This window comes from Megalopta genalis, chromosome 10 (genome assembly GCF_051020955.1).
Source record: "Megalopta genalis isolate 19385.01 chromosome 10, iyMegGena1_principal, whole genome shotgun sequence".
NCBI classification, from domain to species: domain Eukaryota; kingdom Metazoa; phylum Arthropoda; class Insecta; order Hymenoptera; family Halictidae; genus Megalopta; species Megalopta genalis.
Genome location: NC_135022.1, coordinates 9,191,225 through 9,217,922, shown reverse-complemented (window position 1 = coordinate 9,217,922; position 26,698 = coordinate 9,191,225). Strand labels below are relative to the sequence as shown.

Below are 26,698 nucleotides of genomic sequence, written 5' to 3'. Positions count from 1 at the left end.
GAGGAACAATTGACAGAATCAGACGAAACGCGCACCGATCGACGGCGGATCGGAAATACATTCGCGGGAATACCAGCGCGATCCTTTCACGATCGTTTCGCACGTTGCGCCGGCGACGTCGAAATTCCAACGAATTTTCAGGAGATCGATCGACCCGGTATAGTAACGTCTCCCTTTTTGAGATGCGAAAGAGTGAAGATACCATTTGCTAGAATTTCAATTTCAATTTTTCCGAGCTATGTCAAGGTTGTGTCAGGGTTAAATCAAAGTTACGTCAGGATTACAGTTTGGTAAAAGGAATCGAGTTGCAAAAGGTTTGGGAACACTGTTCCTTGTCGGTTGTCCACGTTTGCTCTTCCCAATTTCAACACAGACACATAATAAAAGTAACGAAACACGAAATAGCGACACGTGCACTCTCGAGGCACAGTTTTTCCGCGTGCCGCCACGTGTATCTGAAAATTGTCGTCGATGATCAACCGTCGTTTCTTTTTTCGTTCGACGCCCACATTTCCGCGCGTCTTCCCTTGGTCAGTTTCGAATGCGTTGATCGCGATATTATACATGATCGCACGAGATCGCCTGTATCTCGGCGGAACGACTGAAAGGATCCACGATTGGGAAGGAGGAGCGGAAGAGCGGAATCGGACACTCGAGGCGGAAACGTAAGGGTAAATGAAACGAGGGAAAAAGGGACAGAGACCAAGATTAAAGGGAAGAGACGAAAAGGGAGAAGAAGAGAGGGCAAGGATGAGAGGAAAAGAGAGAGAAAAAGCGCGGGATAAGGGAGAGCTACAGGTACAGGTACAGGTACAGGTACGGGTACAAGTACAGGTACAAGTACAGGTACAGGTACGGGGAAAGGGAAAGGGGAGAAAAGGAGAAAAGGTCGACGATGAACGGTACGTCAGCCAGTCGTTATCCGCAAAGAAGAAGATTGCAGACTCTATTTCTGTGTGTTCGCAATTAGGTGGGAAGCTGATGGCACCGTGCGAGAAAGGCGAAGGCGACTCGAACCAGAGAGAGAGAGAGAGAGAGAGAGAGAGAGAGAGAGACCGGGGGGGCAGCAATAACACGGCGATTCTCCTCCGGGCGGCTCGAAGGGGTGGCGCAGAAAGGGGTTCTCCCTGAAAGAGAAGGACGCACACGCATCGAACACCCGCCGCGAGGTGTATATTAGACGCGGAACGCCGCGACGCCCGGATCAGAAGGATTCTGTTCGTGGTACCGTTGCTGCTGTACAAGGGAGAGAACATCAAAGGTACGATCTTTCCTTCCGAGTTGCCGAGACGCATAGTCGGCCCTCCCGGGATTTTCGCTAGGTTCGATCTCCGGTTTCGACCTTCGGTCCTCCCGGGACCGGGAGTTTCGACCGCTTCGAAATCGGTTTTCGCCGTCGCCGCCCGGTAGAACGAACCGTCGGTCGCCCATCATTGTCTTTGAGGTCCCGGATTCGTCCTCGGTGTTCAGTGTCGAGTGTCGAGTGTGTCGAGAGTGTCGAGTGTCGCGCGCTCGAGGGTCGAGTGTCGCGTGTCGCGTGTCGCGTGCGTGACTAGAGAATCAAGCGCGGAGGAGACGAAGCCCGCCGAATCCGGGCGGCGCGGGGCAACCGCGCGTAGATTCATTCAGAACTTTCCACGTCGTTCCCACTTTCGCCCAAAAGCTTGACTCCTTTTTTAGGAAATTTCGTCTCTTTTCGTCCGATTTTATTCCGAATGTTTTTCCCTCGAAATTGAAATTCGACCAGCTGCGTCGCGTTCGGCCAGCCATCGCGTTGCGGCTTTTATCGGTTCGAGCAGCGTGCTCTCGCGACAGAGAGGGAGACATCTCTACCTACCGCCGTCGATCCGCACCGCATCGGTGCGGCTGCTTGCACGTGGTACGTTCAAATTTTCGAACCGACCGCAAGCATCGATACGCGCGCGGACCCGCCTCGCTCGGCTCGCTCTACAGTTAGGGAGCTCTCTTCGACTAAAGTCGATTCCACCGTTCGGGAGTACGCGTTCTATTTCGAAGCCGGCCGCGTCGTCGTCAACGAATCGGAAAGTTACCGACTACACGCCGAGCAAATCAACGATTTTACGCGCCGGCACGCTGTCCGTGCGAACTACAGGTGTCCGCACGTCTGCCTTCCTACTTCTCTTCGAAGCAGATAAGGGAGACAAAACGCGTGACAATAATTAAGATCGAGATTTTGTCGAATAGTTTGTCGTTCGATGAAACGCGTCTGTCTCCGTTCTCCGTCTCGAAATATTCGTTCGGTTCTCTCTTACCTTCGGTTCTCCGCGAAGCGCGCCGATACGGAGCGCATTTTCGATCTTGACCCAATGACGAAGGCCGCGCCGCCGTTAACAATGACAATCGCGAGGGCTGCGCGTAATTCTATCGAGAGTCCGACGAAGTACGCGTGCACGCGCACGTAATGGCGGATGGGAGCCGAAAAGCTTGCGCGAGAAAAAGCGAAAAAAATATCTCGCGGGAAACGAAAGAACGGAGTACAGTAATGTCTCCCTTACCGACGCTCGGATTGTCCACTAAAATGGATAATTTGGGAAGTGGAGATACGATTGTTCGAACCTTGAGACTCGTTTTTATAGTTGTTGATAATCGATAACCATAAAAAAAACGAGCAACGAGGCTCGAACGATCGTATCTTCTCTGCCAAAAATTGTCCATTTTTGTGGACAATCTGAGCGTCAATTAGAGAGACATTACTGTGCAGTGAATTCTCTCTAATCGACGCTTAGCTTACACGCAAAAATGGACAATTTGGGAACAGGAGATATTATTCGAGCGCGTGCGAGTCGCGAAGCGGAGAAGAATAAATTGTAGTCGAAATCTCGACTTTGAACTCCCGCGACACAGTAATGTCTCCCTTACTGACGCTCAGATTGTCCACTAAAATGGACAATTTGGGAAGAGGAGATGCGATTATTCGAGCCTTGCGCTTTATTTTTATAGTTATAAATCGTCCACAATTATAAGAACCAGCCGCAAGGCTCGAATAATCGTATCTCCTCTTCCCAAATTGTCCATTTTTGTGAACAATCCGAGCGTCAATTAGAGAGACATTATTACGCAAGAAGCATACGATATTTCTGCCTGTTGCGAAAATACGGCCGAGATCGAAAGAATCGAACGCGACGCGTCGACGTAGATATTTTTTGCGAGACAGTCACACGGATGAAGGAAACGATAGACCTAACGATCGCCCGACCGACCGACCGACCGATCGACCGAACACCGATCCAGAAAGCTATTCTGGGAATTTACTACGGAACTCGAAGGCGAGCTACTTTCCGCTTTCAGAGAAGTTGTCGGGTTATTTATAGTATTCTACCCGCGATACGTTCGTCTGAAAAGGACATTTTCTCTTTTCTCTTATTAAATCTCCTTCGCGCGCGCGCGGTGCCTCGCTTCCTCTTCCTTCTTCGCCTTCTCCTCTTTGGTACAATTCAGCGTCGCCGGCGCTCGCGATCGCTATCGGCAATCTTCGATTTAACTTTTCTCCTTACGGAAGCCTCTGGAAGCAGGAATAATACTTTAATATAATAATACTTTAATTCCTGCGAAAAAACGGTGTTCGAATCGGAAACGCGGTTGGTCCGATTTTATTTAGAAAAGTCGCAGCAGACTCGCGGCTCGACGAAATTGCTGCATCGATATTCGCGGTTTCTGATCGGTCGAATCGAGATGCATGGCAAGAAACGGTTTGTTTCGCTCGTTGGCTCGACGCGCATATGATTTAATGCACGAGAAAATGCGCGTGCGGAGGTATATCGGAAAGGGCGACGCGGGAGGGTGGGAGAGAAGTAGGTATCGGGTAGAGGGGAGGGTGTAGCAATGAACGGTTGCGCGCAAGAGGAACCTAGGCCTGATCGTAGTCGTTTCGAGTGGCCGCTTGACTCGTACAGGAGGGTCTTTTAACCGTCCATTCCGCGTTAAGTGGCAGTCGTACCTACGGAGGGGCTCGGTCGTAACAGAAAAGGATGGCGAGCCGTGTGCGTGCTTTACAGCCCTACACTGACCAGTCCGAGTCAGTATTCACCGCGATTGGTCTCTACTCTGTTGTCGATGCTTTGCTATTCCCGTCTTAAGTCGAAACTAATCGAGCCCGGCCGTGCTGTCGCGTGTTTCCACTGACGACGATCCGTTATTTTCGTCTCGGTCGGAGTCGAGCGTCTCTCGCTCTCGTCGCGGTCGTGCCCGCGGGCGGCCTTTGTATCTTTCCTTTTCTCCTTCGTCGAATCGCTTTCGGCTTTCACCGACGAATGCTCCACGAAAACGACGGAACAATGTCGTAACACTATCAGCGCCGGAGACGACGGACGGTGTTTTGAACGTTCTTCTCGGCCAGCTAAATCGGATCGGGAACGGCCGATATACAGTAATAAAAAAAAGTGTGTATATATATATACCGTGTCGAGATGCAAACGCGTGTGCAAGCCTGTGCTCGTTCCTCGTGCGATATACAATAAGGACGCGGAAGAAAGTTTGATAAATGTACGAGTCGACACGTTTCGCGAGAATTAGAGTCTGGACGACGCGGTTACAAAATATTTAAGCGAGGAGAAGAAGAGCCGGACCGCCGTGGAACACGAGGTTGAAAAAGAAACGATCAAAGAAAGCGTTAAGAAGATAATCGTTGTGCATAAGAAGAGCCGCCGCGGTACGAGGGAAGCATAGGAGGAGAAAAGGAACACGGGAGAGAGAGAGAGAGAGAGAGAGAGAGAGAGAGAGAGCAGGAAAGCGAAGGAGAGAGAGAGAGAGAAGGGGAAGGAGTAAAATATCTACGTGTACGCGCGTAGATCGGTGAAACCGGAGGGAAATTCGCGCGCGCGAGATTCGACGATTCTGCCGCCTAGGAGAACAGCCGAGCGGCCGATGTTCGTTCGGTTCGAGCGCGTGAGAAAATTGGTTGGAGCGTATGCAGTGGCTGGCACGGATACAGACATTAAACCTATCAACTCTGTTCGCTGTTGACAGCCGGCGCGGAGTTTGCTGTTATGCAATCGAAATGCTGGCAAAATTCGGTGAAAGAATAGCGGCACGTTTAACGTTGGAAAACGACGAGAGGCGATAGACGCGCGGTGGAACGAGCCGACGAAAGAGTATATAATTCTTAACGCGCGAATAGACGACACTGGACGGAGCCGGACGAAGTTGGCAGTAACAGGATCGAGTTGCGTCGCGCGTACAAACCGAGCTCTGTGTCTCGGTTGTACCAGATTCGAGTGCGGTCGATCTCGTGAATTGTTCCACGTCGAAAAAAAATAGTGCCCGATATCTTGACGAACTTATAAGGAGATAATGTTATCTTGAGCATTCGAGGAGCACCATCGAAATCGGTGGGACTGATTCGGCTCGGGCACGGTGTTCGTCGAGGGAGATGAAGCTGCCGTCGGCGCTCACGATCTACCATGGGGGACAACGACCGTCGTCGTGTTACGAGAAGTCGTGTCAGCTTTGCGATTCGCTACGTGAGTTTCGACAGTGAATGCTGCTCCCGCGAGTAACTGACCCGACCAACAAACCGTATCGGAAACACGCCGGAAACGTTTCTGCCGAAACGCCGTCCGATCGAATGCTCGAAGCATCGGGACGACGCGATCCTAACCTATCCGGTTCTATCCGATTCGTTTCCGATCGACCGGCGTTATCGACGGTTTTCCTTTTAATCGTCGGAATTTTATAGAAATCGAGGAAACGTTTCCCTTCGAAGACATTTCGAAGGATATTCGAAACGCTCGAAAGTCTTTCGTAACGTTCGATCGGGTCGTTTCCTCGCTTACAATGTAGAATGTAAAAATTGCTTCGACTCGTACAAGTTGCACGCGATCGTATTAATTCGATTCAAATTGTGTAACACGCGCTTGGATATACAGGGTGTCTCTCGAGAATGTCTCGTAATACGGAAATGGAGGGTTCCTGAAGTGATTCGAAGCAACTTTCTCCTTAGCGAAAATACAAACCGCGGCTTCGTTCACGAGTTATCGACGATAATCGGTGACCAATGAGAGGCGGGATCTGCCGGCGCGAGACGGCCGAGCCAACGAGCGGAACCGAGCTTCGCGCGCTCGTTGGCCGGGCCGCCGCGCACCAGCAGAGCTCGCTTCTTATTGGTCGGCGTTTTTTCATCGATAGCTCGTAAACGAAGCCGCGGATCGCATTTTCGCAAAGGAAAAAGTTGCTTCGAATCACCTCAGCAATCATCCTCTCCCAGATTGCGAGATATATTCGGGACACCCTGTATAAATCTGAATCGCAAGAATCGAATAATCGTATCTCCTCTCCCTAAATTATCGATTTTTCTGGACAATCCGAGCGTCGATTAGAGAGATATTACTGTACAATGAGCGGAGTTGGGCTTCGCGCGCTCGTTGACCGGTCCGCCTCGCGTCAGCAGAGCTCGCTTCTTATTGGTCGGCGTTTTTTCATCGATAACTCGTGAACGAAGCCGCGGTTTGCATTCTCGCTAAGAAAAAAGTTACTTCGAATAACCCAAGGAATCCACCATTTCCTTATGCGATTACTTTCGACCAATCCGCTTCGCGTAGGGCGCAGGCAATTGGAAAACAATATCCGTTTGGAAGACTGACGCAACAATCATTGTTACGTATTCTATATATTATATAATATATTCTATATTATAATAATAATATATTCTAAAATAATAATATAATAATATAATGATATATTCTATATTATAAATCGGTGAACCTTCTTTTCGCGTACTTTGTTTATTCGACTAGGTTTGTTCGCCGATTCTGCTTGCCGTGTGAAAATATTTTCTCGATTTTCTTTCTTTGTTTTTTTCTTTTTTTATTTGTCGATCGACGGTCAACCGTGAAACACGCGTCCTTCGCGACGCGTAAGAAAAGCAAGAGGAGCGAAATGAAAAGAAAATAAAAGAAAAGAAGAGAAGAGAAGAGAAAGATAGCTTCGGACCAAGTTCGAGTAAGAGGTTCAATGTCGCAATCAACGCAGCTGCGCCGCCGGTTGATGCAACTGTAACGCGAGTTTACGCGAGTTTACGCGAGTTTACGCGCATTGCCGCAAGGCACTTGCTACAATTAGAACGGCTCGGTGTTCCATGAACTGGCTGCAGGCGACGCATTCGCCTGAGTATTTGGGAAAATCCAGAGCGCTCGTATAATTGCTCGTTGCTTTGTCACGCTCGCGTGGATCACGAACGTGTAAATCCAACGCGTAAATTCCAAATCTCGCGTTTCCGGTCGCGAGTTTCCTTAACCCCTTAACGCACAGTTTTTTGAAAAAGGCCGGCCAAAAAAAATAAATTTTTTTAAATGTAGAAAAACACAATCTAGAACATTGTCTTGGCAAGAAAATTACAAAAATACAAGAATAATCAAAATTTGTATTGCCATTTTGGATTTTGATAACATTGCAGAAAATAGTCGAATATCGTAATATTACACGCACATCGACCTTTTTTTATCTTTCTTTTCGAATTCTCATTTCAGAATAAACATTATTATCGGTAAAAATATTTATTTATACTTTTAAAACATAAATAATAACAATACTAGTATTTATAATATTTATTACTATATTTATATATATTATTATTTATATTTTATTTTACATTATATTTTAGTAAAATATATATTGAAAAATGAGCGAATCAGGATCTGAATATGAATACGCTGTCGGAAAGCGGCTCGCAAGGAAGAGATAAGTCGTAAGTGATAAGCAGAAAAAGGATATATTTTATACTTGAATAAGTAAGTGTTATAGCTTACAATCCCACATGTAAATGATAAATATCAATAAAACGATTGTTTTTTTTTGCTTTCAATTGTTATTTTCAATTCTCGATCGCATTCGTGTGTGAAAAATTATAGCAACATAAAGTACAACGCCGCTCGAATTATCTCGAGCGTGCACAGTTTGGCAAGTTTAGCGCGCTCGAGTTAACTCGAGCGTGCACGTTAAGGGGTTAAACGTCCATCACGACGCATCGGCGATTATCGAATCGGGAATCAATCGCGAGAGAGAGCAAAGAGATAAGAGAACAAGGACGCGTGGAAATAGGAGAGTCGGAAAGCATAGAGGAGTATAAATAAGAAGAAAGACGGGGAGGAGGGAGGAATACAACGTGGCGAGCTAATAAATCGTGCGTTCGAACGAGAGAAGGCGCGGCGGTGTTAAATATCCGAGAGACGGATATCTCGAGGGAACCGAAAGTGGAAGCAAACGTGGAGGTGGCAACGACGAAGGTGGCGGATAACGCGTCGGGGGAGTTTACCGGAACGCGGGATTCTGATTGGTCAGTGACTCGGCCATATTACGCGCGAATACGGGCGGCTACGCGATACAGTTAAAGGCGAATCCAAAGGCGTATGCCGACACCATCTATTTGCAACAACTATATGTATAGTTCCGCGAGCGACATAGAAACCGCGCGCGCGCGTTCTTGGAAAAAGTGGGGAAGGGGTGAATCTGAACAGAGCCTGTGAAAGAGAGAGCGGCCGAGCTATGCGTATATGTAAGAAGAGATTATGAAAGTTTGATGGAAGATAAGATATGTCCGTCTCTCTTGGTATACGGATTCACTGACCGGCGACGCTTACTCGCGCGCGTACTCGCGCGAGTAATATCGGACAAAGAGACTAGAGGCTAGAGACGGAAGCGAAGAGAGAGAAAGAGAGAGAGAGAGAGAGAGAGAGAGAGCGAAAAAATCTTCGGCCGTGTTTTGAAAAAATCCGATCGGGTCGTTCGGATCGTCGCGTTCGATTCGGCTATGCGCGCGTCCCGATCGCGTTCGATCGCGAGAGGGGAGGGCGGAGGGAGGAAGACGGGGGACAGGGTCGGAAATAGAGACAGGGCCACAGGGACGCGAAACGAGCCGAGCCGGGAGACGCGTCGCGACGGGACGGGGACGCGACGCGAGCCGGCCCGACGACGCAACGATCTCGACGGTCCCGACGCCCGACGGTCTTGGAACTGTAAAGGGGTGGGTGGTCGAGGAGGCGGGCGGGCATTCTGCCGCGCGCGCGCCTTTCTCGAGATCGCGATACCACAGTTCCGCGGTGGTACTTGTCTCGCGTGTTTCCTTCCGCGACGTTTCAGCTACTCCTGCGAAACAGGACAGATGCGAATCGGCGCGCGTCCCACCGAGAACACGAGGAGCTAACCGAAACATGGTTGTCGCTTTAAATCGTCGCCCGGAGAGCAGCAACATCGCAGAAGACGTGTTGTCGCGCCCGAAATTGTGAACGCTTTTGTTGCTCGGTGACATCTTCTTCGAACAAGTTTCTTCTACAAGCTTGCTAGTGAGTAGTTTAGGGAACCTCGGGATATCGACGGGAGGACGCCGTTTCGTTCCCCGGAGACCAACGAGCGCGCGCGCGGACATTTCGTCGGCTCTCGCTGTCTTTTCGCGAGTCGAAACCGAGAAGGTGTCGAGTGGAATTGAAAGGAATATCGAGGAGATCGGGAGGAATTGGGAGAGAGAGAGAGCGGAAGGGAAAGGAAAGGGGTAGAAGAGAAGAAAGGCAAAAAGGGGGCGGGTGGGAGGGTGGACAGACGGCGCGGGCAGGGCGCGTGGTAGGGTGTCGGGCAGCCAGGAACCAAACGAGAGCAACCGTAGCGAAGGAAAGGAAAGGAGAAAAAGGAGAAAGAGGAGATAAGGAGAAAAGGAGGAAGGAATTCGGAGAAACGAGCGTGAAACTGCCCTGCCGCCGCCGGGGAAATTTCCGTGAAAAGAACGTTTGTGGTTCGTGATCGTGGAAGGAGGAAAGACATGTGAAACGCGCCGCGTACCTCTATTTCGAGCGTAAAACGAAAGGTGAGAGAGAGAGAGAGAGAGAGAGAGAGAAAGGAGTATCCCGATACAGGGAAAGCGAAAGAAAAAGAAAGCGAAGCCGCGTGTGTGTTGGGAGAACGGGTCGATAGAAGCAGAGTGAAAAAGAACGTGAGAAAAGACAAGGCAAGAGGAGCTATTAAATGTAAGTCTGTCTGTCATTCATTCCATCTTTTACGCGTACATATTATTTCCAAACGAAACCGTACGTATTTTGCAAACGGTATGAAAAAAGATAATTACACCGTTTCTCGCGGCTTCCCGCGATTTCGACGCGAGATTCTTCTTCGCGAGATCGTTTTACGCGAGCCGTGCGTACGTCGAATTTCCGGAAGTACCGAGAACGACTCTCTGCGCTCTCGAATCGAGCATAAAAACGGGTTAGTCGGAATCGCGACTCGATCTTATTCGTCGAATTTCCGGAAATTTCCGAAAATCTAGTCTCGCGCGCTAAATCGCGAGCATCGCGTAAAGGATGTATCATCATTGTCATCATCATCATCGAGAGAGAGAGAAACACGAGAATCTTCGATGGTCGTCGTCGTCTCCTCGCGAGCGTGTGTAGCTGGTTCGGGCGATTTTAAGTCGAGGCAAAATCGAACATAGTAACGCTGAATTCGACCATCGGCTGTCCGAAGAAGGTTAACGAGAGCCGGCCGAGAGAGAGAGAGAGAGAGAGAGAGAGAGAGAGAGAGAGAGAGAGAGAGAAGGAATGGGAAAAGAAGAGAGAGACGGAGAGGAAGGGACGGTTGTACGAGAAATAAACGAGAGAAAGAGAGAGGAGGGCAAGGGAGGCGAAAGGGAGGCGAGAGAGGAAAGAGAATAAAGAGATACACACAGGGGATCTCTATCTTTAGAGTTCATTCAGAGAATCTTTTACTCGGGACCGCCGCGACCACGACCACGACCACGACCACGACCGAGGGCCAAACACACGAGTTGACTCATGCCCGAAACTCCATCCTACAAAGAGGTGAACGGGAATCGGGAAGAGGAGAGGAAACAAAAAAAAGGGAATATTCGCAGGTCGGTTTCTTCGGGGGATCGAATCCACGATCCTCCTCCGATCGCCACCCGACGCGTTGCCACCATCTTTTCGATTTAGACGAAAACCGTGGACGATCCTATTACAAAATATTGCACCGTATCGTTCGTTCCGTGCAAGAATATCGGCGGTGCGACGAGCCGAACATGGTACACGATTGGTGGATAGATCGGTCGGAGAGCAGAAAAAGAAAAAAGGGAACGAAGGAAAAAAAGGCGCAGGAAAAGCCGAGGGAAACCGAGAGAAGAATTGTAAAAATCAACCGTAAAAGAAAGCGAAAGAAGCGATTCGCAAAGACAAGAAACGCCGACGGAAGAAGACGCGGAGAATGAGTAGGAGGAACTAGCAGCTGCCACCTGTAGCTCGCAGCGACACGCCTCTCTCGAGAAACTCGCTCAGCGAGCGTGCGCGCGCGTGCGTACTCTGGTACGCGCACGTTTACCTGCCTCTGCACACCCGCTTTCCTTATCTCGCAATTAGTCGTCGAGTTTTAATCCCCACCGCGCTCCACTCCGCTCGGAAGCTTTTAGGTTATCTCGCGAGGATTTCTCGAGAAACGTGTACGCGCGATTCGGAATAAACGGGTATCACACCGAGGCGAGGAAATGATCCTCGACGAGCTTTCGTTAGCGAGAACCGAACGCGAATTCGCCACGATTCGGTGCTCTCTATTGCGACGAAAAACGCCGAACGAGTTTCTTCTAGGACGACGAACACGTCTTCGTTGCGTCCTCTCGAAACTTATCAACTTAACAACAGAGCGCGCAAATTCAGCGTTCGCCGCTGCAAATTCTTTGGAACGATGTCCGGGTTACCGATCGCGTCGGCTCGCGAGACGTCGTCGAACCGATCCGCGCTGTCTACGATGCTCGCGACGACGCAACGTCGGACAATCGTTCGAAGGATTCGCCGCGTTCGCTTAATTTTCGTTGAATTTTAATTTTCGTTTTGGTCGACGCGAGTTCGAAGCCGAAAAGCGACGGTCGCGAGACGGAAAATAGAGCCGCGATAAAAAGGAGAGAAAGACGAAGCATCGGTGGATAGATCGCGAGTAGTCGAGGGGAAATAAAGAAAAGGTAGTAGAGCGGAGAAAGGCAACTGCGGCAGGCGCAGGAGCGGCAGCGACGACGGCGGTGGCAGCAGCGGCGGCGGCAGCGGCAGCGGCGGCAGCTTGTCGTAATGCGAACCATAGGACGCCAAGCTGTCTGCCGCAACGCTGCTTTTGCCCCACCAACAGTGGTCGTCGGTCGCTGATGTCCAATCGCGACGCTGTTGGCAGTAGTAACTACTTCGGTTACTCTTATTTCTGTTTCTGCATTTGTTTCGGCTGTTATATATGTTCTCCGCGTTGCCGTTGCAACGTTTTCCGCGGGATCGTCGAGAGGAGAGGCGGCTCCTCGGTACTTCGAGTTTCCGGCAGCCAGGTTCGATGCAGCCGTTACAACGGTTGATTCCGATCGTAATTAATTCCGATTACCATGGCGAGTCGAGCATCGCATCGCCATGGCACCAGCAAGATGATGGTGCGCGCGCGCACGGCCGAGAGATCGTCGCTCTTGGAGGAAGATCGAAACACCGATGCCCAGAACCGCGTTAGAAGTGGGCAATCGCACAGACCAACAGAGCAGGCTTTGTCCTACATATGCGAGATAGCGTGCTGCACGGTGTTGCACTTCTCTCTCTCTCTCTCTCTCTCTCTCTCTCTCTCTCTCTCTCTCTCTCTCTCTCTCTCTCTCTCTGTGGAGTCTCTGGCAGCAGCCTGACCAGCCGGATCGCGTAAATAAATCGTGTGATTCTCCCCTCGCAGCTTCCTCTTAACCTCCAAGTTGGAGAACCATTCCAGGCATACCGAGAAGAGAAGAGAGACATGCCACCACCACGGCAAGGTCTGCAGAAACAGCAGTCTCTGTGTCGACGCTCGCGCGTATTCTTATACGTTGTTGTCAGCGATTCCGATCCGGCGGCGACGGCTCTGCCTCTGCCATCTTTTCGCTCGATTTAAACATCGTTCTGTCGTCGCATCGTCTCGTATCCGTCGCATCCAACGTGCTTCTCGTTTACGTTCACGTTCACGTCGCCACAATTGCTACTGTAATTATTGATACACCCGCTAGATCCGAAACAGAGTTTCGAGTCTCGAAATTCGCACAGTCTCTCTCCCTCCCTCTGTCACGGCTCGAGTTTGATCGCAGTACGAAAAAAGGTAAAAAAAAAAGGCGAACGAAATAGAGTTCGAAATATGTACAGAGACGTTCCTCTAATGCTCGCCGTGCGTAACGTTTTGCGCCGTTGTCGCAATCGATCCGGGAAAAAGAAAGGCACACGAGGAGAGCAGCGTCGCGTCGAAAGGAACGATATACCGAAAGGGCGGGAAACAGAAAGAGCGAGAAAAGAGAGAACGAGCCGGCGAACGAACGAAGGAACGAAAGAAAGGAGGACGACGACGAAAAGAAAGGCGTGTTCGCGCGTATAAAGCTCAATCGAAACGACACACCTGTTGAACATTCCTTTGCAAATACCCGTGCGTCGACTACGTGCATTACATACGAAGTTTCATATCGACGTGGTCTCTTGCGCCTCGCTCGCTCGCTCGCTCGGTTCGGCTCGCCTTGTATACAAACTCGTCGGGAGAGAAACCTTCTTCGTCGTTTCGCATGAATTTCCCAGAAATTGCTTGCATCGATTGTTTTTTAATGTTTACGTCGGAACTGCTTCTGCTGCGTAGAAAAATATAACGGACGACGGTTCTGATAAAAGAAAACGAAAATTAGCGTGGCAGAGACGTCGAGGCATCGGCGCAATCGGCGACGAAATCGGATGAAATTGGCGCGTTCGAAGGAAAGTACGATACGGAAAATAGGATCGACTTGTCATCGTCGTCGTCGTCGTCATCGCCTGCCATCGCGGTTCAGGCCGCGAACACAGGCCGCGAGTCCTTTCCTTTGCCTGCCCGTTTATGAAATTCTATTGTCGTAAACGGCTCAGGGTCGATCGTCGTTGAACTTATTCTCTCGGACCGATCTTGCCACCGAGCCGGGTTCGGTTCCGTATTTTTAACGCTAAACCTACCACAAACAGCAATACCAACTGGCATAATGCGCTGCTTCGCAAAAGTGAGAAGACCGAATTTATTTGGAATTTATTATATATATAATATAATAAATTCCAAATAAATTCGGTCTTCTCACTTTTATTTATTTATTTATATATTATTATATATATTTATTATATATATATTATTATATATATTATTATATATATTATATATTATATTTATTATAAGACTTGTTCCGATAATATAATCGATTCGAGCGTTTTCCTACGAAAGTGTCTCGGAACTTTGCAGAATTGCAAAATAAGAAAGCGGTCAACTTTTAAACTGTTTAACCACGATACCGATCGCGCGTTCGAATTTTCACGGAATTCACGTTTGTCGAATCGTATCGACAATTTTTTAACCCGCGACTCGACGTTTCTCTCGACGATCCCCGAGTCTTCGAAGAAAATCAAAAGAAAAAAACGGAATTCAACGTCATCGGCGAGCCGTTCGTCCGAGAGCAGCCCCGGAGTGTTTGTTGGAATCGATTAATGTTAAATTGTTCGTTCGCCCGCGGCGTAGGTTAATGGGGACTGTTCTTATGTAATTAACGCGAACGATTGACGTCATTGGATCTTCTATTTATGTAGTTTCTATTCGAGCACCGAGAAATCGCGTTCAACAACGCGTCGTTTCAGTTTCCCTCTTCTTTTTTCTTTCCCCTTTTTTTTTCTTTTCGTTCATGTCGCCGGTTTGTTCGCCGAATCGAACTTGCTTCCACGAAGCCGAATGACGCCAGAAAAACCGTACAAGTACCCTCTCTCGTCTTTATCCTTGTTCCGATTCTCGTGTCTCTTCGTATTCGTGCGCGCGTGTTTCGCGTTCGCGGGACCGACGACGAATTCTCCGATAGGCTGACAATTTTTTGATTCGTGTTGTTGTTGTTGTTGTCTCTGTTGTGTCCGAGCGCCGCGAACACCAACGGAAACTCGGCACACCGTAATAACATTGTTCGGTTCTATGATGACGAAAAAAAAGATCGCAGTTGGATCGGTGACATCTGAAAGTGCCGGTTTTTTTTTCTTGGTGTAAAGGAGAAGGAAGATATAGCGGGTGGGAAGATGGATGGCTGGATGGACGTAAGTGGGGCGTGGGGTATACGGAGAAAAGAAGATGGAGGAGAGACTGCGCCGGTGGTGGTAGTGGTGATGCTAGTGATGCTGTTGCTGTTACTGTTACTGTTACTGTTGATGGTGATACGTTGGTGGTGGTAGTGTGTTGACGGTGGTTGTGGTGGTGGTGGCGATGGCGGTGGTGGTGGCGAAGGAGGAAGAGAAGAAGAAGAAGGAGGCGGAGGACGAGGAGGAGAACGAGAAGGAAAAGAGAGCTCGAGTTCGCGTTCGGAATCGCATACAGACTCCCGCTTCTGTCGACTCAGCCGTTCCCTTCTCGTCGAGGTTACACGCAGCATCTGTACACGTCAGAGCACACCTGGGTGGTGATCTCGTGTATTAAATTATCATCGTGTTGATCTTACAAGCGAGCGGGAGATCGTTAGTTTTGCTCCAAGATCCCGCGATCGAGGACGCCGGACGCCTCGATCCTCCGCCGTCCGTTCAACCCGCCTATCTCTCCTTCTCCTCGAGTTGTTCGGCTTCTTCGCGTCTCGCTCCTCGCCCCCCACCCCTCGCCGCGCTCCTCGGCGCGCTCCTTCTCTCGCTCCTTCTCCCCCCCCTCCTCCTCGCGCTCTCGCTCTCGCTCTCCGTCCCGTCGACGAGCCTCCCTATCTCATTTTCTCTCGTCTCTTTCCCACCTGTTCTTATCCCACCACTTTGATCTTCGATCATGATCGGATAACCAGCACTTTCGCGTCACTTTCAAAGTACCTCTAGTTATGTACCAGCGAGCCCACCGGAATGTTCTCGAACCTCGTTCGACTATGCGCGTCTCGTACCCTTTTCATCGTTTGACAGTTCGCTTTCAAACAGCGAACGATATACTATTTTTACAAGACTTTTTCGTTCGATTCCTCCTTCGAATAACGATCGTCGCCTCTCTCGTCCGTCGGCAACGATCGCGTTATCCTTATCGTTCGCTATTGCACTTTCGCCGTGCATCGCGATCGTTTACGTTCGTTCGGTTAGCCAGTTTCGTTTTCTCTCCCTTCGAGATATCCGGTCGCCTTGTCTCCGTTCTCATTTTCGAGTGAATCTTTTTTTTTTTGCTCCAGAGGCCGTTCGTCTTTCAGACGACGAGAAAGAAAATTCTGATCGGTCCCCGCTTTTGCAAAACCGCTGCTCGTCGTCTATATAGCACGCTGTATTTGCAGTTGCAAGAATATCAGAACGTTCGTTCGCAAAAGAACGCAAGGAGCTCGAGATGTTTGCGGAGGGCCGCGCGCGTGTACTCGCGCACGCGTACGATCGCGCGGTGGTATTGGCGCGCGCGCGCGCACAGTGGTGTGGCCGTACTACGGTCGCATGTTCGGACACGGATGAGCCACGGGGAACCGTAGCGTGTGTAGAGACGCGCGCGCGCGCGCGCTCGCGGTCCTAGCGATGCCTCTTGCAAGCCCGTCGAGCAACTCCTTCTCACGATTGAGTCATCCGGCACGGGAAGAGGACCACCTGGTGAGGAGAGCCAACGATGTATCTAACGATATAGATCGTTTCGCCCTCGTGGCTCCTTCATCCTTATCCCCCGGCTCGATCGACCGGCCTCGATTCGGTTCAACGCGACTCCTTCCTACACTTGTTTATACCGTCTCCTTCTCATTGTCGGTGTTTCTTTCTCCCTTTCTTTCTTTCTTTCTTTCTTTCTTTCTTCCTTCGTTCGCTCCCTTTCGTTTCCCTTTTTCTTTTCTAGGCTCGCTCATTCCCAGCTCGGTGTCCACCGAGCTCGGGTCGAATAATCGCTCTTTCTAGCGCTCGGGATATGCTCTAGGCGCTGCTCGAATTAATCGATATAAATCGCCGTTTCCGCTGGAAAAGTTGCGAGAACGCGCGGCTCTTATTATTATATATTTTATATTATATTATTTTATTATATTATATATTTTATATTATATTATTTTATTATATTATTTTATATATATTTTATATTATATTATTTATCGCTGCTCTGTCTCTGTCTCTCTCTCTCGTCGATGTTCCTGCGCGATACGGTAAATCCTCTCCAATCGTCGTTCAGCTTGTAAGCAAAAAATGGACGATTTTTTAGCCAACCGAACGAGGAGATCTCCCCATTTTTTAATTCAGTCGATCGACGACCGAATGGACGATTACTGAAAAATTAACCCTTTGCACTCGAGCGGTGACTCTGAGGCACACCACTAAAATTTGTTATATCACGCTTTAAGATAACTTTTACGTTAATAAAGTTTCGATTCAAAAGATTGTTAAGAATGTAATCGTTGGGTGAGTCCCAAGTGTCAATTTCATGCGCGTAAAATGCATTTGTCCATATAAAATAGAAATACTATAAGTTAGAAAAATGAAGTTAAAATAGCTTCGAGTGCAAAGCGTTAAAAATGATTGCTTAATCTTATATAAGATTCGCAAAAAGCACGAATGCCGATGAAGCAATCGATGCCGTACAAGTTTGTTTCGTAGCTTTTGTTTAATCGAATATTAATATATATATTAATATAACATATATATATATAATATTATATAATATTTTAATATTACGAAAATTTTCGAGCTTTCCAGCGCGGTCGTGGAAGACTGTTAAAAGAAGAGACGCGATTATTCGAGCCTTCTCGCGGCTGCTTTTTTTATCGTTGTTGACGATCGCCGAGGCTACGAGAACGAGAGCCGGGAGGCTCTCGAACAGTCGTCTCTTCTCGAATTACCCATTTTTGTTTACAAGCCGATCGGAGAGAATTTACTACCGTGATCCGTTTCGAAGGTACGCGCCGCGCGAGAAAACAGAGCAGCGACTTCGAGTTCGTAGAATCCCTCGTGGCTTCTACGTATCGCTAATATATATATACATCCGTGCCGGAGCTAGACGCAAAGCGTAAAGGGACTTCGGGGCGGCGGCGCGTCGGACGAAATCGGACGACATAACCGTGAAACGGTGCCGAAGAGCGTATGGTTTTTTGCGAAAGGGGATTTGCAGATTGCACACCTGTGCGTAGCGCTCGGCCGAGGAAAGACCTCACCTGTTGAGCAACCGGTCTCCATTGACTTTTTCTTCGTTTAAAGAACACTCGGTTCGCTCTTTATTCTCGACTCTCTCGGCTCTCGGGCTCCCGGACTCCCCGACTCTCTCGACTCTCGCCCCTCACCGTTCGCCACTTTCTGCTCTTTAGCCTTCGTCTCTTTGCTGTGTTTACCCTTTGCCTGCGATGTTCGCTCTTCTCGATTATTTCCCGCGGACGAACGCGCGGGAATAATTCTTGCGAAAATTTTCCCCGCCTTTTTTTTCGTCCCCTTCGACCGGCTGACGAACTCCGAGACAGCGGTTCTTTCCATTTTCTTTTCTTTTTCCGACGCAACCGGAAACGTTTTGCTTTCGACGATACGGATGAATATCGATGAATTTCGTAGCGAAGATTCGGAAGCGAGGATTGTCGCAAAAAAATGGAGGACAATAGGCGAAAGACGAGATAAACGAGGAAAAACGAGAGAGAGAGAGACGTTGATTAACGGTGAGCGCGCGCGGCCGTGTCTGTAAATCCGTAGGCGATCTTTAACGATCAACACCGACGAGAGCGACTTTAGAAGGAAAATGATCGGGCTGCGGGCAATTACCAGGTGAGGGTCCGATGTAGAGTGGAGCGGGTACGGGAGTTCCGAGAATCGGTTGTGGCTAAAAATAAGATCCCACCCGGGAGCGGTGATTATGTTCCGAAAAAAGAGAACCGGGCGAAACGTTCTCCTCGGCGTGTGCAGGTGCCGCCGATCAGACGAAGAAAAAACGAAGGAACGGAGGAGAGCCGCGTGGTGCGCTCGAGAATCTCGCAATGTCCCGCGTCGGCTTGCATAAGAAGGCCCCCTTGGCTCGGCGGATTGCTACGCGATACCGAGGCGGTGCTATGTTGTGATCTCTAGTGCGCCTGAACGCGGTACTGTGCTCTGCTCTGCCGTGCCGCGCCGCGCCGTGTCGTGCTAAACCGTGCTAAACTGTGCCGTGCCGTGCCGTTCCGTGTTCAACTCTGCTGAGCGCGCTGTAGCGCGATGTGTTGTGCCGTGTCGCGTCGTGTTGCGCCGTGCCGCGCCGTGCCGGGCCGCGTTGCGACGCGCTGTGCTCTACCGTGCTGCTACGAGGTTTTGTGCAATGCCACGTCACGTCTTGCTACGCTGTCGCTATATCGCGTTCTCCTGTACCGCGGCGAGCTGTAGGTACTGTACCGTATCCTGCCGCGCCGCGCCGCACCGCGCCGCGATTCAGCTCTGCTTAATGAAGTTGTCGGTTCAGGACGTTTACAGGTGGGGCCTACTTGCGTGTGGTCCATTCACAGCGACTGCAGCGGAACTGGTTAGGAGTGCTTTACATCTTTACTTTTACCTTTCGCGTTGCCTCGGATAAGCAGGATCCCTCCTCGCGTTCCTGCTGGTTCGAACAGGATCGACGACGAAACGTCGTCGCCGTCGCGTCACCGTCGATACATACGTCTCTTATTTCGATCATTTGTGCCGATCATTTAATCGCGACGATCGTCGCTTTCGCGATTATTAACGTTTTGTTTCACCGGAACCGCGGTCTCGGACCGATTTCTGTCCCGCAATTTGTCCATGCGGATAGAGCAGAAATATCATGTGTGCGAATATAGCAGATGGAAATGCCTTGTTTCGGTGCACGCGTGCCGAATAAAGGCAATTTCGGTGGATCCGTTCGAAGGCGACAGCGGTTTCGACGCGAGACGACGCGTCTTCCGTTTGCGTCTGTCGCATTGCTTCCAGCGAACGCCTCGATTATTCTAGTCTAGCTGTTATTATTATTATATTAGGGTCTCGGGGACGGACGTTGGATGCCGCCGACGTCGATCTCTGCGATCTCGACGTCGTCGTCTAGCTCCGAGAACCAATTGTCTGGCGCGTCACGATCCGTTCGGTTGCGTTCCGTTCCGTTCCCATTGTTCGTTTCCAGCTGTCAATATTTAACAATAACATTATTAATAATTATCAATCATTAATCCGTATATTTCTCGTGATTTTTGGTATACAGCAGCTTCTATTTCTCTATTTTCTAGACTATGCATCGACAACAGAGGCTTCGATCGCCATCGTCGTCTCCTTCGTCGCAATCTTTGCCGCGTTTCTCAACGTCCCGGTCATCCGTCGCGAGCGTGCTGCTGGCACCAGCGGCGACGTCGACGGCGACGTCCGCGCCAACGCCGACGCCGACGTCGACAACACCAGCGCTAACGGCGACATCTGCACCGGCGCCGATAATACCGATCGTACCGACGCCGACGAAACCGATCGCGACCACCACCGGCCGTCCGACGTCGTCCATCGTTCTGCCGGCGTCGTCGACGTGGTCCCCGTCGAAACTGTCGCCGTACGTCTGGAACGTGCAGCAGACGTCGTCCTGCTCCAGTCTAGCCTTGCTGTCGAACGAATCGTCGACGACGTCGTCGTCGTCACCGTCGACGTTATCGCTACCGGTACCTTGCCCGAGACTCGTCTCCGTTCTGGCATGGTCGATGACGTTGCTCCTCGTCACGTCGTGCATCGGCTTAACGGACGCCGGGATCCTGAACGGGCATCCGTTGGGTAAACGATCCTTCATCGACATCCAATGCAAGGGTATATACGACAAAAGCATATTCGCCCGACTGGATCGTATCTGCGAGGATTGCTACAATCTGTTCCGTGAGCCGCAGCTACACCAATTGTGCAGGTAAAGAAATCCCTCCGAGTTTCCTACGAATCCTCTTTCTTTTTCTCCCTACGTTTTCTATGCGCGTCGGTGTGTCGCGCGGCTACGCAGGTGTGCCTACGCGCAGCGTGCCCCGCGCACCTGCGTACCCGTGCGCCTATCTTGTATGTACAGTTCCTATATGTATTTTCACGGATTCGCGGTTCGACCGCGATCGGGCCGAAAGCGATCTGCTGTTGCTTTCCAACGGTGATCGTTCGAGCCTGGAATAAATAAACTTTGCCACTCCGAATGAACTCCGAAACGAGCGACCTCGATGCTTCCGCGACAGCAAAACTGTCGACTGCAGCCGACCCCTGTGTACACGCGTACGTAGGTAGAACGCGATCGAACAGATCGTCGCGGCAACCGTGCGCACGTTTTGCGTCGGTACTTGCCGTCGATTCCAGCTAATAATGCACGTGTTCGCTCGGAAGGTGTTTATTTCGAGGCCCAACTCACCGATGAAAATTCCTTTCCCCCCGCAGCGAATTTCGTTCAGCTCCGGCGGGGCAGATCCGAGACAGGTGTCCATGGTATAAACATAACCTATGCGACGCGATCTTATCGATCTTATTTCTCATATTTTCTTTCAGGAAAAACTGCTTCACGTCAGACTACTTCAAAGGATGCATAGACGTGCTGTTGCTGCACGACGAAGTAGAGAAAATCCAAACGTGGATCAAGCAACTTCACGGAGCGGAACCCGGGGTTTAGGTAGCTTCTTGTTTTACGTTTATGATTTCCTTCGACGCGCGTTTCCCTTTTACATTGCACCGGATTTACATTTTTTCTTTTTTTTTTCTTTACACGGCTCGCCACTCTTTCACGGTGTAGCCGTTTTCTTTCGAAATGATACTCGAACGAGTGAACTTGAATTTCGTTTCAAGTTTCCCCCCCCCCCCTCTCTCTCTCTCTCTCTTTTTATCGAACTATTTCGTACGTTTTATGTTTTGGTTGCTCGTCTCCGATGAACCCTCATCGCTGATACCTTTCTAATATTTCTGCATTTTTGTATTTTTGTATTTTTGCATTTCCGCGTTTCCACGTTTCTGCATGCCGAATCAACTTGGTATATATACATAGAAAATTGTATCTGGACGTCGCACACATAACCGGCCTTGTCGTCTCAAGAATATACAGCCACTCAACGTTCAACGGCGACACGTGAAATTCTCTCGTGTGTCGGACACGCGTTTAGGTAATTCTTCGTTGAATCGGGGACGACAGGTAACGAGGACGCGAACGAAGAAGAATCGGTGCAGAAATTGCTGGTATTCGATTCCCAGCCTCGTAAATATTATTGCAATCTCGCGTGTACCGCGCTCTACAGGGAGTCCCGAAAATGTCTCGCAATCGGAAATGGCGGATTTCTCGGATCATTGGAAACAACTTCTTCCTTTGCAAAAATGTTCTCCGACGCACCGTTAACGAGTTATTAACGAATAAACAGTGACCAATAAGAATCGAGTACGGCTGACGCGAGGCGGCCCAGCCGACCAGCGCGCGAAGCCCGGTTCCGCTCATTGGCTCGGTCGCCTCGCGCCAGCCGAGCTCGCCTCTCATTGGTCACTGTTTTTCGTTGATAACTCGTTAACGGTGCCTCGGAGAACATTTTTATAAAGGAAGAAGTTGCTTCGAATGACCCGAGGAACCCGCCACTTTCGGATCGCGAGACATTTCTGGGACACCCTGTGTAACCTGTGTGCTCGGTGTCTCTGTGGTTTTCCACTCTTTTGCTGGAAATTATTTTTTATATTTCCACGCTGCAATTATTTTTCGGGGAATATTTTTTGATCGTGACTCGACGCTGAAACACGATGCTGAATTTTTTGTCCAACATTTTTCAGAGGATCAAAGGACGCGCAGGAACCTCCTTCGTCGCGTATCAAGCCGTTATAAAAAATGTTTTTGCAGCGAGCCAAGATTTTTGCAGGTTTTTATCGAGGACCACGGCGATTTTTCATTTTTCACTCGATACCAGCGCACACGACCTACGATGTGTACAAAATGTATATACAAATGAATAGAACTCGGTTCTTCCTAATTAGAAGCAGAATGAGACGAACTATTATCGCTCGGATTCGGTCGTTTCTTTTTTTTCTACGAATTAAATGGTTTTTTCGCAACCTCGCAGCAGCCGTTTGTTCGCGAACGCTCCGCCCAAAACGCATAGTAGACCACTGTGTTACCGATGCAAGATCCGCGAGATTTTTTCAAGGAAACGAGCGAATCCCGATCGATACATGTTGGTAAAATCGAGTCGAGCAATTAATTCGTGTCGCCGACGGATATATGTCGGTTCGGCTTTCGAGCCGTAGCCGGACAAAAGTGGGAAAAATCACGGTTTTAATGAGATTCACGGCGTGTTTCGCGCGCCTTCCTTTATCTTTTCCAGGCAAAATTGCTTCGGTACACAATACTTTCCAAGTTGTATTCAAGCGTTGCTGCTCGAGGACGAGATGGAAAAGTTCCTGGAGATGGCCCGTTACCTAGGACGCAAGAAATAAAGGCGAAGGGATTACGAAACGAACGACCTATCGCGAGCAATTCGTTTTCGTATTCGTATTCGTGTTCGTGTTCGTATTCGTATTCGTGTTTGTATATTCGTGTTTGTATTCGTATTCGTATCCGTATCCGTTCTCGCATTTTTTGTCAACGTACGCGTCGAAAGATTCTCGTCGGATCGGACAACAACAACAACAACAACAACAGAAGAAGAAGAAGAAGAAGAAGAAACGCGAAACCAACAGCATGCAACAAATAATCGCGACGTTTGTTTTATACGCCACGGTACGCTGCAGTCCGCTAACTATTAAACCCGGTGATATATAATTCGTTTACGTCGCATTGCCTGTAAACTTCCGAAAAGTGGAACACACGCTGCTCGTTATGTCGAGAACTCGCAGCAAGTTTTACAAGAACCGCGCCGTGTCTCCTCTTTGATTTCTCGAGTAGAGATAGATCATACCGCGACGCCATAAAAACACGGAGCCGACGACGTATGTCCATCGAACTGTGCAACAGCATCCGATATGCGTTTATTCGTAGTAAGGCGGCAAAATCTTACGCGCGAATCAACCCCGGTTCCGTCTCCCCTCTGTATTATCTCTACGGGCGAGCCGTTTAAATTATATTTTGGAAATTTCGAGAATTCCGACAAAAAAATCTCACCGTGATTCTCGTGGTTTTCGTTCTTGCGAACCGGTGAACGTCAACCTATAAAAAAAAACCGAAGCGGTACGAGCGTTATCGTGCATGCGTGACCGCGTGCGGGTGGGCGCGCGCGCGCCCGCGCGCGTACGTGCGCACGCGTACGGTTAAATCCATACGAATCTAGTCGACAGAATATTTGCGCTCATGTATCGCGTCATATATCTTTATCCAGCTAATAATTATTAATTATTTATGTTGAGCATATTGTCGATATTGCGACAATTATTATTTTTTATTTTCTTATAATATATATAAATATATATAAATATAAATATATGCATATTAATATATATAGATAGATATATATATATATATATACACGTAAATATATATATACATATATATCAATATATATATATATTAACATTATTTCGTAGCAGAAATCAACTATCGATTACGTGGTTACTTATACAGTGTATGCTTTCGATAAGTGGATAGATAGATAGACAAATGGATAGAGTTTTTTATAGATTCGTTGGACATTCTCGCTCGGTTATACCATAGAATTAATACGCACCCGAACAGAAAAACGAAAGACCAGTACTCAGTACGTAGTACTCGCGCAATTATTCGATCGCGGTCGGTGGTTCAGTTGTAGAGTTGTTCCAGTCAGTCGCAACGTTTTTTCGTTTACCGCCTGGTACAAGAAAGCCGTTTCGGGAAAATCATACGAATCGCGCGCGGCGTTGAGAAACGTTCACCGCAAAATTCACGTTACTTTTTCGTCCGGGCTCGTCGTTTTCTTCGATTATGATTACCGGTACTATTACCATTCCAATTGCCAACTGTCGTAACAACAGGGTTAACAAACATTCATCGCGAGACCCCTACTACTGCCGATGCTAACGACCTTATTGCAGCTATTACTGCTGTGTACCATGTACCATGACCGTTTGTCTTTCCGACAATATTTTCGCTACCATTTCTAAAAATTTCGTCGCAACAAGGATCGTTACCACTGTTGTCACATTCGTTAATATCGCTAACATTTCTACTACCATTATTGCTATCGTCACTACTACCATTATCATTTCTCCCCCGTCGTTATTATTATCATTACCATTGTCGCCAATATTTTATTATTCTTATTCTTCTTATTATTATTATTATTATCAACGTCGTCGTCATCTTCATTATTGTTATTATTATTATTATTATTTTTATTATGACAACTGTCACTTATTATTATTATTATTATTATTATCATTAGTATTATTATCATATCGTTAGTTTATAACATACTTATTATTATTATTATTATTATTATTATTATTATTATTATTATTATTATTATTATTATTACAATTGGTACGGTATAGTTGCGAAAACTCGCAAGGCCACCGTCGAAAGTTCTCGAGAGAGAAAAACGTCGACGGATAGAGCTTTAGAACGCTGTCAGATTGCGAACGGAGTTATCCGTATAAAGTAGACACGTAGTATATTTATTTATTTGTTCGCGTACTCGATTCGGAGGAAAACGATCGTAAAGCGGTCAGAAAACTTATAATATGTACGTCACAATGTTCTTCCACATATGCTTATCGAATAGGGAAACCGTTAAGAAAACCGACCGGAATGCCTCGTTTCCGTGTATAATTTACAATGATTACGCTCCAATAGATGATCTCTGATTTTTACTCTCGTACAAGGGACTCGTCGGCGATTCTCCGCGCCGAACGAAGCTCCTTCGACATTATCGAATATTATTTAATGCTGCGACGCATTCCCCGTTCGAAGGGAACAACGAACCATTCCAAGATCAGTATTGAAGCCATTCCGACTTCGCTATCGTTCCGAAATATTTTTGCCGAAACGTGATGTTACTTTCGTTTCTCTTTTGCGCCGCAACCACGTTTACAATTTTCTTTTTTTTCTCGGCATAACGCGCGTCTCTGAAATTCATTCGAGATACATATAATCGCGCGGCACGTACCACGCTCTTGTTCTATCTGTATCCTCTCTGTAAAACCGTCTCTACTCGTATGATTTACAATGTAACAACGGTCCGGCACGATCGTTGCTTCTTCTGTGTTTAACCACATGCAAGTAGAAACGAAAAATGATACGGCTAAGAATGCGGCTATTCCGTTCAATTTGATTCTTGTAAAATTTTACATGTAACGCATATTGCACTATGCTGCATGTTATATATTTACATATATACATGTATACATATACATATGTATATATATAAATATATCTATACGAATAAAAATATATGTTACAATTAGCAGAACGCGTGGTTGTCAAAAAATGTATAGCTAGACGAGCTCATAAATTGTACATACGCGCGCATACCAAGCAACGCGCGCACCCCCATAAGCGTGTGCACAAGGTCGCGTCGATGTTCTTAAATAAATTGTATGTATTCGCTTTATACATATACCTCTGAGCGATGCGTACGTGTACTACTCACTGCGCGCGAATGTAGTCGCGCGCGCGCGCGCGTATTCTCGTGTGTGTGTATACGCAAAACAATTACTGACACACAGCTACTTCAGTCTACTCTCGCTGCGCATGAATAAACAAATCATTGAAAAATCACCGTCTAAATGATTTCGTTTCGACAACGATATCTCCCATTTCGTAGAAATGCAACATTACATATAGGTAGTCGAGTCTCGACACCACGAAGAAGCAAGATCGACGCGATCGATTATACATATATGCATCGTGTATACGTAATTTCGAAGTTGTCGCGGTG

At 48.2% G+C, this 26,698-nt stretch overlaps 2 protein-coding genes across 9 annotated transcripts in view; one reads left to right on the top strand and one right to left on the bottom strand.

The window, feature by feature from the left end:
- Nucleotides 1–26,698, bottom strand: part of LOC117222729 (peroxisomal leader peptide-processing protease) — a 32,399-nt gene that overhangs the window by 4,731 nt on the left and 970 nt on the right. The window lies entirely within an intron of this gene.
- ITP (ion transport peptide) lies at nt 3–26,535 on the top strand. 8 transcript variants are annotated; one of them, XM_033474602.2, is made up of 4 exons: nt 3–1,261; nt 20,108–20,760; nt 21,375–21,495; nt 23,177–26,535. In XM_033474602.2, the coding sequence occupies exons 2-3, from the start codon at nt 20,111–20,113 to the stop codon at nt 21,493–21,495; spliced, it is 771 nt and encodes a 256-aa protein (XP_033330493.1). In that variant the 5' UTR covers nt 3–1,261; nt 20,108–20,110; the 3' UTR covers nt 23,177–26,535. The 8 variants fall into 8 exon arrangements, with proteins under 8 accessions (XP_033330493.1, XP_033330492.1, XP_033330494.1 ...); XM_033474601.2 differs by lacking the exon at nt 3–1,261 and adding an exon at nt 3,869–5,480; XM_033474603.2 differs by lacking the exon at nt 3–1,261 and adding an exon at nt 8,887–9,296.

Coding starts and splice junctions, on each gene's coding strand:
- ITP (XM_033474598.2), top strand. CDS start 19,315: ATGAAGTTGTCGGTTCAGGACGTTTACAGGTGGGGCCTACTTGCGTGT. Junction 19,393..20,107: donor CAGCGACTGCAGCGGAACTG/GTTAGGAGTGCT, acceptor TCTATTTTCTAG/ACTATGCATCGACAACAGAG. Junction 20,761..21,374: donor CAGCTACACCAATTGTGCAG/GTAAAGAAATCC, acceptor ATTTTCTTTCAG/GAAAAACTGCTTCACGTCAG.